At 53.1% G+C, this 12,887-nt stretch overlaps 1 protein-coding gene across 1 annotated transcript; it reads right to left on the minus strand.

Annotated features, from left to right (window-relative positions):
• Positions 1 to 1,974: 1,974 nt before the first annotated feature.
• Positions 1,975 to 8,089, minus strand: cunh2orf69 (chromosome unknown C2orf69 homolog). The gene is made up of 3 exons (XM_038269761.1): positions 7,579 to 8,089; positions 7,227 to 7,456; positions 1,975 to 3,103 (listed from the first exon to the last, which is right to left on the minus strand). Exons 1-3 carry the CDS (start codon positions 7,792 to 7,794, stop codon positions 2,626 to 2,628), a joined length of 924 nt encoding a protein of 307 aa, XP_038125689.1. The 5' UTR covers positions 7,795 to 8,089; the 3' UTR covers positions 1,975 to 2,625.
• Positions 8,090 to 12,887: the final 4,798 nt, after the last annotated feature.

A 12,887-nucleotide genomic window follows, 5' to 3' on the forward strand; every position in this document is an offset into this window, starting at 1 on the left:
CAGACGCCCATGGACATCTGCAAGACGTCTCTCAGACGCCCATGGACATCTGCTAGACGTCTCTCAGACGCCCATGGACATCTGCAAGACGTCTCTCAGACGCCCATGGACATCTGCAAGACGTCTCTCAGACGCCCATGGACATCTGCAAGACGTCTCTCAGACGCCCATGGACATCTGCTAGACGTCTCTCAGACGCCCATGGACATCTGCAAGACGTCTCTCAGACGCCCGAGGACATCTGCAAGACGTCTCTCAGACGCCCATGGACATCTGCTAGACGTCTCTCAGACGCCCATGGACATCTGCAAGACGTCTCTCAGACGCCCATGGACATCTGCAAGACGTCTCTCAGACGCCCATGGACATCTGCAAGACGTCTCTCAGACGCCCATGGACATCTGCTAGACGTCTCTCAGACGCCCATGGACATCTGCAAGACGTCTCTCAGACGCCCATGGACATCTGCAAGACGTCTCTCAGACGCCCAGGGACATCTGCAAGACGTCTCTCAGACGCCCAGGGACATCTGCAAGACGTCTCTCAGACGCCCATGGACATCTGCAAGACGTCTCTCAGACGCCCATGGACATCTGCAAGACGTCTCTCAGACGCCCATGGACATCTGCTAGACGTCTCTCAGACGCCCAGGGACATCTGCAAGACGTCTCTCAGACGCCCATGGACATCTGCAAGACGTCTCTCAGACGCCCATGGACATCTGCAAGACGTCTCTCAGACGCCCATGGACATCTGCTAGACGTCTCTCAGACGCCCAGGGACATCTGCAAGACGTCTCTCAGACGCCCATGGACATCTGCTAGACGTCTCTCAGACGCCCATGGACATCTGCAAGACGTCTCTCAGACGCCCATGGACATCTGCTAGACGTCTCTCAGACGCCCAGGGACATCTGCAAGACGTCTCTCAGACGCCCATGGACATCTGCAAGACGTCTCTCAGACGCCCATGGACATCTGCTAGACGTCTCTCAGACGCCCATGGACATCTGCAAGACGTCTCTCAGACGCCCATGGACATCTGCAAGACGTCTCTCAGACGCCCAGGGACATCTGCAAGACGTCTCTCAGACGCCCAGGGACATCTGCAAGACGTCTCTCAGACGCCCATGGACATCTGCAAGACGTCTCTCAGACGCCCATGGACATCTGCAAGACGTCTCTCAGACGCCCATGGACATCTGCTAGACGTCTCTCAGACGCCCAGGGACATCTGCAAGACGTCTCTCAGACGCCCATGGACATCTGCAAGACGTCTCTCAGACGCCCATGGACATCTGCAAGACGTCTCTCAGACGCCCATGGACATCTGCAAGACGTCTCTCAGACGCCCATGGACATCTGCAAGACGTCTCTCAGACGCCCATGGACATCTGCTAGACGTCTCTCAGACGCCCATGGACATCTGCTAGACGTCTCTCAGACGCCCATGGACATCTGCAAGACGTCTCTCAGACGCCCAGGGACATCTGCAAGACGTCTCTCAGACGCCCATGGACATCTGCTAGACGTCTCTCAGACGCCCATGGACATCTGCAAGACGTCTCTCAGACGCCCATGGACATCTGCTAGACGTCTCTCAGACGCCCATGGACATCTGCAAGACGTCTCTCAGACGCCCATGGACATCTGCAAGACGTCTCTCAGACGCCCATGGACATCTGCAAGACGTCTCTCAGACGCCCATGGACATCTGCTAGACGTCTCTCAGACGCCCATGGACATCTGCAAGACGTCTCTCAGACGCCCATGGACATCTGCTAGACGTCTCTCAGACGCCCATGGACATCTGCAAGACGTCTCTCAGACGCCCATGGACATCTGCAAGACGTCTCTCAGACGCCCATGGACATCTGCTAGACGTCTCTCAGACGCCCATGGACATCTGCAAGACGTCTCTCAGACGCCCGAGGACATCTGCAAGACGTCTCTCAGACGCCCGAGGACATCTGCAAGACGTCTCTCAGACACCCAGGGACATCTGCAAGACGTCTCTCAGACACCCAGGGACATCTGCAAGACGTCTCTCAGACGCCCCGGGACATCTGCAAGACGTCTCTCAGACGCCCGAGGACATCTGCAAGACGTCTCTCAGACGCCCCGGGACATCTGCAAGACGTCTCTCAGACGCCCGGGGACATCTACAAGACGTCCTCTGAGAGACATCCTCGGGTGTCTAAGAGATGTTCCTGGGCGCCCAGGAAGTCTCTTAGACGTCTCTCAGACAACCGGGGATGTCTCTGACCGCCAGGGTCGTCTCTTAAACGTCTCACGAACATCTCTCAGATGCCCGGGGACGTCTCTCAGACGTCCAATGGGAGCTTTTAGCTCAACATTTCTTTGGACAAACACAGAAAACATCTCAGGAGGAGGAGCAGCGTCTGCAGGAGCATCAGAGGATGCAGAGTCAGAAAGCAAATACGCTTAGAGACTCGTCAGCTACTAGTCCATAGTCCACCACGCTTGGACACGTCCCACCAGTGCAAAAGAGAGGCTGATGATGATGGGCCTTCAGGTCCCGTCATTAGATGACGTGGGAGCTTGGAGACCATCTCACCAGAAGCAGCATCTAAAGGAGCAGAAAGCGGCGGCGGCCTCCTCTGACTCAGAACTCCAGGAGAACCCTGAAGTGGTTCTCGATGGACGGCGGCTCCTCCTCAAAGTGCAGCTTGTTGCTAGGACACGCCCCCAGCTCCTCCAGGGTGCGGATGAAGTGTCGGTACTCGCGGCCCACCCAGGCCCGCATGGGGTCCAGAACCTCATAGGGGGTCACGTGGGCGTGGATGGAGACGCCGCAGGCAGCCAGCTCCATCAGAACCTTCCGGTCCGTCACCCAGGTCTCGCTGCCGCCCGGATGTCCTCCGTCCAGCCAGAACATGTCCGAGATCCGATCCACGAAGGCGGACATCTTGGGGTCGGCCCGGGCCGCCGCCAGCTCGTACGCCACCTGGTTCAGAACCACGCAGCCTTTGCTGAAGCCCACCAGGATGAGGGAGAACCCGGGCGGGATGCTGTCGGCGCCGCCGGCGGGCCGGAGCGGCTCTGGGAGCTTGGCTCGCTCCATGGCGTTGGTCAGCAGGGTTCTGAAGGAGAACATCAACAGATCAAAGCTTCTGGTGCAGCTGGACTTTATTCTGCTGATGCTGATGATGTCATCAGCATCATCACCATCATCATCAGCATCATCACCATCATCACCATCATCATTATCATCACCATCATCATCAGCATCATCACCATCATCATCACCATCATCATCAGCATCATCACCATCATCACCATCATCATCAGCATCATCACCATCATCACCATCATCATTATCATCAGCATCATCACCATCATCATCACCATCATCACCATCATCATCATCATCAGCATCATCATCACCATCATCACCATCACCATCATCATCAGCATCATCACCATCATCACCATCATCATTATCATCACCATCATCATCAGCATCATCACCATCATCATCACCATCACCATCACCATCAGCATCATCACCATCATCATCACCATCAGCATCATCACCATCATCATCATCAGCATCACCATCATCATCATCACCATCAGCATCATCACCATCATCACCATCATCACCATCATCATCATCATCAGCATCACCATCATCATCATCACCATCAGCATCATCACCATCATCACCATCATCAACCTTCTCACTGAGCAAATCGACCCACCAGAACAAAACCAGCAGCAGTTTGAGCTCCGGCTGGTTCTGGGGACAGGCCGACTCCTCAGGAACCCTGTGGTTCCTCAGGGCCCCTGTGGTTCCTCGGGGCCCCTGTGGTTCCTTCAGGAACCCTGTGGCTCCTCAGGGCCCCTGTGGTTCCTTCAGGAACCCTGTGGCTCCTCAGGGCCCCTGTGGCTCCTCAGGGCCCCTGTGGTTCCTCGGGGCCCCTGTGGTTCCTTCAGGAACCCTGTGGTTCCTCGGGGCCCCTGTGGTTCCTTCAGGAACCCTGTGGCTCCTCAGGGCCCCTGTGGTTCCTCAGGAACCCTGTGGCTCCTCAGGGCCCCTGTGGCTCCTCAGGGCCCCTGTGGTTCCTCGGGGCCCCTGTGGTTCCTTCAGGAACCCTGTGGCTCCTCAGGGCCCCTGTGGTTCCTCAGGAACCCTGTGGCTCCTCAGGGCCCCTGTGGCTCCTCAGGGCCCCTGTGGTTCCTTCAGGAACCCTGTGGCTCCTCAGGGCCCCTGTGGTTCCTTCAGGAACCCTGTGGCTCCTCAGGGCCCCTGTGGCTCCTCAGGGCCCCTGTGGTTCCTCGGGGCCCCTGTGGTTCCTTCAGGAACCCTGTGGCTCCTCAGGGCCCCTGTGGTTCCTCAGGAACCCTGTGGCTCCTCAGGGCCCCTGTGGCTCCTCAGGGCCCCTGTGGTTCCTCGGGGCCCCTGTGGTTCCTTCAGGAACCCTGTGGCTCCTCAGGGCCCCTGTGGTTCCTCAGGAACCCTGTGGCTCCTCAGGGCCCCTGTGGCTCCTCAGGGCCCCTGTGGTTCCTCGGGGCCCCTGTGGTTCCTTCAGGAACCCTGTGGCTCCTCAGGGCCCCTGTGGCTCCTCAGGGCCCCTGTGGTTCCTCGGGGCCCCTGTGGTTCCTTCAGGAACCCTGTGGCTCCTCGGGGCCCCTGTGGCTCCTCAGGGCCCCTGTGGTTCCTCAGGGCCCCTGTGGTTCCTCAGGAACCATGTGGCTCCTCAGGGCCCCTGTGGTTCCTCAGGGCCCCTGTGGTTCCTCAGGGCCCCTATGGTTCCTCAGGGCCCCTATGGCTCCTGAGGGCCCCTGTGGTTCCTTCAGGAACCCTGTGGCTCCTCAGGGCCCCTGTGGCTCCTCGGGGCCCCTGTGGTTCCTTCAGGAACCCTGTGGCTCCTCAGGGCCCCTGTGGTTCCTCAGGGCCCCTGTGGTTCCTCAGGGCCCCTGTGGTTCCTCAGGAACCCTGTGGCTCCTCAGGGCCCCTGTGGTTCCTCAGGGCCCCTGTGGCTCCTCAGGGCCCCTGTGGTTCCTCGGGGCCCCTGTGGTTCCTTCAGGAACCCTGTGGCTCCTCAGGGCCCCTGTGGTTCCTTCAGGAACCCTGTGGTTCCTCGGGGCCCCTGTGGTTCCTTCAGGAACCCTGTGGCTCCTCAGGGCCCCTGTGGTTCCTCAGGAACCCTGTGGCTCCTAAGGGCCCCTGTGGCTCCTCAGGGCCCCTGTGGTTCCTCAGGAACCCTGTGGCTCTTCAGGGCCCCTGTGGTTCCTCAGGGCCCCTATGGTTCCTCAGGGCCCCTGTGGTTCCTCAGGGCCCCTGTGGTTCCTCAGGGCCCCTGTGGTTCCTCAGGGCCCCTATGGTTCCTCAGGGCCCCTATGGCTCCTCGGGGCCCCTATGGTTCCTCGGGGCCCCTGGGGTTCCTCAGGAACCATGTGGCTCCTCAGGGCCCCTGTGGCTCCTCAGGGCCCCTGTGGTTCCTCAGGGCCCCTATGGCTCCTCGGGGCCCCTATGGTTCCTCAGGGCCCCTATGGTTCCTCAGGGCCCCTATGGCTCCTCGGGGCCCCTGTGGTTCCTCAGGAACCATGTGGCTCCTCAGGGCCCCTGTGGTTCCTCAGGGCCCCTATTGTTCCTCAGGGCCCCTATGGCTCCTAGGGGGCCCTATTTGGTTCCTCGGGGCCCCTGTGGTTCCTTCAGGAACCCTGTGGTTCCTCAGGGCCCCTATGGTTCCTCAGGGCCCCTATGGCTCCTCGGGGCCCCTATGGTTCCTCGGGGCCCCTGTGGTTCCTTCAGGAACCCTGTGGCTCCTCAGGGCCCCTGTGGTTCCTTCAGGAACCCTGTGGCTCCTCAGGGCCCCTGTGGTTCCTCGGGGCCCCTGTGGTTCCTTCAGGAACCCTGTGGCTCCTCAGGGCCCCTGTGGTTCCTCAGGGCCCCTGTGGCTCCTCAGGGCCCCTGTGGTTCCTCAGGGCCCCTATGGTTCCTCAGGGCCCCTATGGCTCCTCGGGGCCCCTGTGGTTCCTCAGGAACCATGTGGCTCCTCAGGGCCCCTGTGGTTCCTCAGGGCCCCTATTGTTCCTCAGGGCCCCTATGGCTCCTAGGGGGCCCTATTTGGTTCCTCGGGGCCCCTGTGGTTCCTTCAGGAACCCTGTGGCTCCTCAGGGCCCCTGTGGCTCCTCGGGGCCCCTGTGGTTCCTTCAGGAACCCTGTGGCTCCTCAGGGCCCCTGTGGTTCCTCAGGGCCCCTGTGGTTCCTCAGGGCCCCTGTGGTTCCTCAGGAACCCTGTGGCTCCTCAGGGCCCCTGTGGTTCCTCAGGGCCCCTGTGGTTCCTCAGGAACCATGTGGCTCCTCAGGGCCCCTATGGTTCCTCAGGGCCCCTGTGGCTCCTCAGGGCCCCTGTGGCTCCTCATGGCCCCTGTGGCTCCTCGGGGCCCCTGTGGTTCCTTCAGGAACCCTGTGGCTCCTCAGGGCCCCTGTGGTTCCTCAGGGCCCCTGTGGTTCCTCAGGAACCCTGTGGCTCCTCAGGGCCCCTGTGGTTCCTCAGGGCCCCTGTGGTTCCCTCAGGAACCCTGTGGCTCCTCAGGGCCCCTGTGGCTCCTCAGGGCCCCTGTGGTTCCTCAGGGCCCCTGTGGTTCCTTCAGGGCCCCTGTGGTTCCCTCAGGAACCATGTGGCTCCTCAGGGCCCCTGTGGTTCCTCAGGGCCCCTATTGTTCCTCAGGGCCCCTATGGCTCCTAGGGGGCCCTATTTGGTTCCTCGGGGCCCCTGTGGTTCCTTCAGGAACCCTGTGGCTCCTCAGGGCCCCTGTGGCTCCTCGGGGCCCCTGTGGTTCCTTCAGGAACCCTGTGGCTCCTCAGGGCCCCTGTGGTTCCTCAGGGCCCCTGTGGTTCCTCAGGAACCCTGTGGCTCCTCAGGGCCCCTGTGGTTCCTCAGGGCCCCTGTGGTTCCTCAGGAACCATGTGGCTCCTCAGGGCCCCTATGGTTCCTCAGGGCCCCTGTGGCTCCTCAGGGCCCCTGTGGCTCCTCATGGCCCCTGTGGCTCCTCGGGGCCCCTGTGGTTCCTTCAGGAACCCTGTGGCTCCTCAGGGCCCCTGTGGTTCCTCAGGGCCCCTGTGGTTCCTTCAGGGCCCCTGTGGTTCCCTCAGGGCCCCTGTGGCTCCTCAGGGCCCCTGTGGCTCCTCAGGGCCCCTGTGGTTCTGAAGGAGAAGTTCTGGCACAGAGGGGAAACAGCTGAGGTCCAAACCTGAGTTGGAGCAGAGCTCCACCGTGGGCCGAGTGCTCCGGGGCCCCGAACGGGCTGCTCTCCACAAAGTTCTGGTAGCAGCTGAACTTGTGCAGGTACATGCGGGAGGCCCTCACCACCCAGATGTTCCTGTGGGGGAAGCGGCGGGCCAGGATGAGGGCCACCTGCTCCAGGCTCCAGGGGAGCCACTGGGCCGCCTCAGGCTGCAGGAGCATCTCCTCCTGGAAGTTCTGCAGAACAAACAGAAGCTCAGCTTCTGGAACCACCAGCATCGCTTAATGATGGAGCTACATCATTACAGCATGATGGAGCTCCATCATTACAGCATGATGGAGCTCCATCAGAGCCTCACCTGGATGTCTCCATGGAAGAACACCAGATGCCTGCTGAGGCTCCGCTCCTCTCCGCTCCCTGCAGCCTCCTCTGCCGGCAGCAGCAGCAGGTCGTTGCTCCTGTTCGGCTCGCAGCCGGAGACGCTGATCAGCCGCTGGAGCCGCTTCCTCTGCGGGCTGCCGGAGCCCTGCGGCCCCCGGAGCTCACAGGGAGGGGATCCCGCCACGGAGCTCATAGGTTCGGCCAGCGTTCAGAGAGAGGAGCCGCTGCTGGAGAGGAGGAGGAGGAGGAGGAGCAACATGGCGGCCTGCTGACGCTAGCTGCCTCAGCTAACTGTTCCCCAGGAGAAAATTAACCCTCCCAAACATTTCCCGCCACTCAGTGTGACGCTTTGAAAGGGAGCATTTAAAGATGGCGGCAGCTGGGGGCCCTTTGTGGAGCTGGGGGCCCTTTGTGGCCCCTAAGAGGAGCTTTTTCTTTAGATCCAGGAGCAGGAAGTGACCCTTCCTCTGCCATCAAAGATTCATTGCTACAAGATGGTTCCCTGCAGGGCAAACGGATTTCAGCTCCTAGATAAAAATAAACGCATTTTAAAATTAAAGCAGGAAACAGGGCCAGTGATGCTTCCATCTATTCCTACATGTTTATTAACATTTTAATTAAAATATGATCAAGCGTTAAATGACTGATTATCTATCAGATGAATAAAATCAATCATTTAATAGTGTTTATCATTCAGTCTTCTTCCCTCCATCTTCTTTTCTTTCTAGCTGACTGCTCTGTTTGACTCTAAGAAGATTTTTCTTCCTTTTCTTTAACTGTTCCCAGGGGCGGGTTTAGGAAATGTGGGGCCCTAGGCAAAGACAGGCAGGGGGCCACACATAGAACAGCCCCATTCTCCAGATAGAGAAATGTTAATAGAATAGACATCCATTATCTGTTCTAGGTTGTGTCCCTCTCTTCTTGTCCCTTTTCTTCTTGTTTTCCTCTCTATGTTTTGTACTCAGCTGACTTTTCATGCTGTCTCTAAAGGAATGAAAGATTTTTTCCAAGCACTAAGCTCACTTAGCTGATTGCTCCTTCCTGTGTTTCCAAAAAGGCCAAAGTAAATAACCCAGTCCTTCTTTTCACTGTAGACAAGCCATGATCTGCTTATCTGTTCTCCATTTTTCATTTGGATGAAATAATAGCTGCATGAATCATGACAGCAGACAAGATAGAGGAGAGCAGGAGGCGGGGTTACCAATCTACTCGCTCTGGAGAGCAGAGTTCGCTGCTTTTAGATGTTGTCTCCAAAGTCTCCAGCAGCAGAAAAAAGTCTCTAGATTTGGCGCTAGGAGCTTTTTAGAAATCAAAGTGCTAGAGGGGTCTGAAAAGTGGCTAAATATAGCGACTAAAGCGCTAAGTTGGCAACACTGCTCTTTGCATGGTTTGTTTTCAAATGGTTTGCTGCTGTCTGTTTGGACCTTTCTGAACATGTGCAGCAAATGGACTGATCCAATATGGTGGACACTGAGGGGGGGGCTGAGACACACTGAATATTATCAGCGTTCTGATGGCATTTTAGCCAAAGGATTTTTATCAAAAACATAATTAATGTGCAGAAATAAGGAATAGTTGCATTAACCATACATGGAAACAGAATTTTATGGGGCCCCCAGGAACTTGGGGCCCCCAGGAACTTGGGCCCCCAGGCAGCTGCCTAGTATTGCCTAACGATGAATCTCCCCCCGGCTGTTCCATCAGTGTTCCTATTCTCCTCCTCTCTCATTCAATCTGCTTTCTACAGAGGTGTCAAGTAACCAAGTATAAATACTTTGTTACTGTACTAAAGTACACTTTCTAGGTAGCTATACTTTACTCCATTATTTATTTTTCCTCCTACTTCTTCTTCTACTCATTACATTTTCACACCAGTATCTGTTCTTTCTATTCCTTACATTTTTAAATCAGATGTTACTCGTTCCTCTTGGCTTCGGTTTAATGTTTCTAAATCTTTATTTCCCGTCATGCGCTCCATCCAATGCAGATCATTGGCTCCGCCCACATCTAGTGAAAACTAGTGTGATTGGATGAGTCATAGAAGGCAAACACTCATTGGTTAGCTAAAGGAAATCATCAGAAGCTAGCAGGTGTTCTTCAAACTGCTAACGTGAATTGTCTATGCCATGCTACAATGTGGGATTCAGAAAAAGATGCTGAAACGTCTGAAAGGTCGGACACAGGCGAGAGCGTATCGGGAGACGGAGACCAACCAGACCTCCCTCATCCTCGGCCCTATCTCAGAGGATTATAGAAATAGTTGAAAAAATTTAGCTTTAATTCATATAGCGGCATCTGGCTGTTTTTATTAAAGGTTACTTTATACTTTTATACTCTAAGGCTACGTTCACACTGCAGCCTGAAGTGACCCAATTCCGATTTTTTTGCCCATATGTGACCTGTATCTGATCTTTTTATGACAGTCTGAACGACACAGATCGGATTTTTTCAAATGCGACCCAGGCCACTTGGATATGTGGTCCTGAATCCGATACGTATCTGATCTTTTCAAATGCGACCTGTGTCTGTACGGCCAGGTCGCATTCATCCGACCTACACGTCATTGATACTTGACAAATGTTACTAATCTGCGTCCTACTAAGCGGAGGCGGGAAAAACTAACAACCATGGCGGAAGATAACACAGAGAGCAGTCAATAGAGAGCTCAGTGAGAGCTCTGTACGGACGTTGCTATTACTGCCCCACAAAACGCCATTGCAAGAAATCTGGCTCTCTTTCTTTTTGATCTTCTTAAAAAGATTTCGTTCGTAATGTTCCTGCTCCTGTTGGAGAAGAACTTAAAGAACGCAATATACGCTGCGGTATTACGAGTCATGTTTACTTCCGCAAACACTGAGGACGCTTGCTACATGTGACGTCATCGCGTCCTCGAGTGCGCATGCGGGACACTTCGGTTGAACGCTTTCAGTTCACACAGTAGATCACATACAAGTCGCATATACTTGGAAGTGTGAACGGACATGCAAAAAAATCCGATTTCACAAAAAAATCGGAATTGAGCATTAAGGCCTGCAGTGTGAACGTAGCCTAGGTCGTTTTTGGAGCGCATACTTTTTCACTTTTACTGGAGTAAAGAGGTCAAGTTGATACTTCAACTTTTACCAGAATGTTTTTAAACTGCAGGATCTATACTTCTACTGAAGTAACAAACATGGGAACTTTAGACACCGCTGGCTTTCTATCAGTCTTCTGATCCTCTTCCTCTCCTCCTCTTTCAGTTTAACAATAATCTGATATAAAATAATCTAAATCTCTTCCACATTAGTATGAATCACATGAAAACTTACAATTTAATAATTAAATCAGATTCTTTGTTTCACGCGCCTGTTGGAAGTTTATGGATGAGATTCTGGGATGATTCAGGTGATCTGTGAGCCGCCATAGATTGTGACCCATAGGAGGCGCTAGATGTTTCTCCTCCTTTAGGTTTAGCTATGAATCCAGTGAAGTTAGTAGACAGCAGACTGATAGGAGGGCTCACAGATGTTATACTAACACCGGTATAATCTTATCATACATATTATTATAATCATTATTATTGTTATTATCTCACCTAATTACGCCTTAAAAAGGTTAAACGCCAAATATTTGGAGCTGCCAGTAAAAACCAGCTGATAAATAAACAGGCGGTCATCTCCTCCTCCATCATTCTCTGATCATGCAGATCTTGTCTCATTCAGTTCCTTTTACTTTTTTTCTAGAATGAGGAACTTTCACGGATCCAAACTGAGTGATAGAAATGTAGATCTAGAACTGGAAGTCTATGCTCAGAAATCACAACCATAAAACAGCCAAACAACTTAAAACTCTACTGACAATAACCAACTATGTGCAGATCTAAACTAAAGGTCACCAATCAGTTCTAGAAGCATCTTTAGATGAACCCTGGTTGATCCTGCAGAACCACTGAACCAGATCAGCTCCTTATGAGGAGATTCAATCATTCTGGTTCATTTGATCTGAGTCTGTTTCCTCCTGCAGCTGCAGCCATTAGACTGACTGACTGACTGACTGTTGATTAATTTGCTTTATCTCACATTTCTGCTCCTCATCTTTAGTTAAACAAACACATCAAAGCTTTTTTTTATTAACATGGAAACAAAGCAAACATGGGGCGGATGTTTTCCCCCAGAGCCCCGGATCTCACTGCTGAGCTGATCTGAGTAAAATGTGCAGTACTGGGATTCACCAGATGGTGGCAGCAAAGCAGCCTGTAGCAGTGGAGAGGAAGAAGTTGTCAGCAATGGCTGTTGCTAAACAGACTGATGTTCCAGGGATGTGAAGCTCTGACTGACCTCCAGACCTTCTTGGTCCCGGTGTTCCATGGAATTCTGTCCCCTCTGCGTTTGGAGGCGCATTGAAGCCAGAGAGGCGGCCATGATGGATGGAACCATTTTACTGCACCGCTGATCGATTTCTGGCTAAAATCAGCTCCTATAAACATCTCACTGTTTAACATCCAGTTTAATCAGCAGCTGCTGTTCACTAAACTGTAAAATAAAAAAATAAATGAGGTCATTTGAAGCTGTTTTGTGTTTTTATTTTAAACACCAAGAGTCTGATTCCAGATTCTGTCCCTTAAACCTGACAGAAATAAATTCAGTCCCAGTTTTCCAACATGTAGAGAGTTTTTATCAGAGGATGGAAAGTCGCTGATAGCAGGACACAAAAACTAAGAGTTCCTGAAAAGTTTAGACTTCCAAGTAAATCCTGTCCTAATGTAAAATATGACAGATTAATTATTAGAACTGTAATTTACTGTCATGTGTTTTTACTGTTTTTATATATTTTTACTATTTTTCAAAGCTGCACTTTAAGAAAAGTGAAATTATCCACAGAGCTTTTTCTAAAGGAAATTTCCTTTTGTTTTACACTGTAAACAAAATGACAAATAAATCTGTCTAAGTCTAAAATTGATACTACATGACGTCACATGATGATTTCTGAGAATTTTCCAACAGTTGCTCTTTATTTCCCAAAGATAAGAGAGGAGAGAATGGAGAATTCAGCTGCCTGAAATAATCTGTTGCTCCTCCTTAACATGGGATTAAACTAATTTACCTGCAAGTTTTTAACTGTGTTTATTTCTCTCTTCATCAACAACAAACTCTGTGGATTTGGTGACATTTGATCATTATTTGTTATGAGAGGAGAATAAATATTTCCCTCCATAACCACAATCCTCCATGACATCAAATATTTCTCCTTTCTTTGACAAACATTAAGTTAAATAAAATGTTTGAAAGAAGATCACGGACCGATGAC

This window comes from Cyprinodon tularosa, unplaced genomic scaffold (assembly GCF_016077235.1).
Source record: "Cyprinodon tularosa strain WSP-4 unplaced genomic scaffold, ASM1607723v1 ctg738, whole genome shotgun sequence".
NCBI lineage: Eukaryota > Metazoa > Chordata > Actinopteri > Cyprinodontiformes > Cyprinodontidae > Cyprinodon > Cyprinodon tularosa.

Coding starts and splice junctions, on each gene's coding strand:
- cunh2orf69 (XM_038269761.1), bottom strand. CDS start 7,794: ATGAGCTCCGTGGCGGGATCCCCTCCCTGTGAGCTCCGGGGGCCGCAG. Junction 7,457..7,578: donor TCTTCCATGGAGACATCCAG/GTGAGGCTCTGA, acceptor TTTGTTCTGCAG/AACTTCCAGGAGGAGATGCT. Junction 3,104..7,226: donor GGAGCTCTGCTCCAACTCAG/GTTTGGACCTCA, acceptor GTTCTCCTTCAG/AACCCTGCTGACCAACGCCA.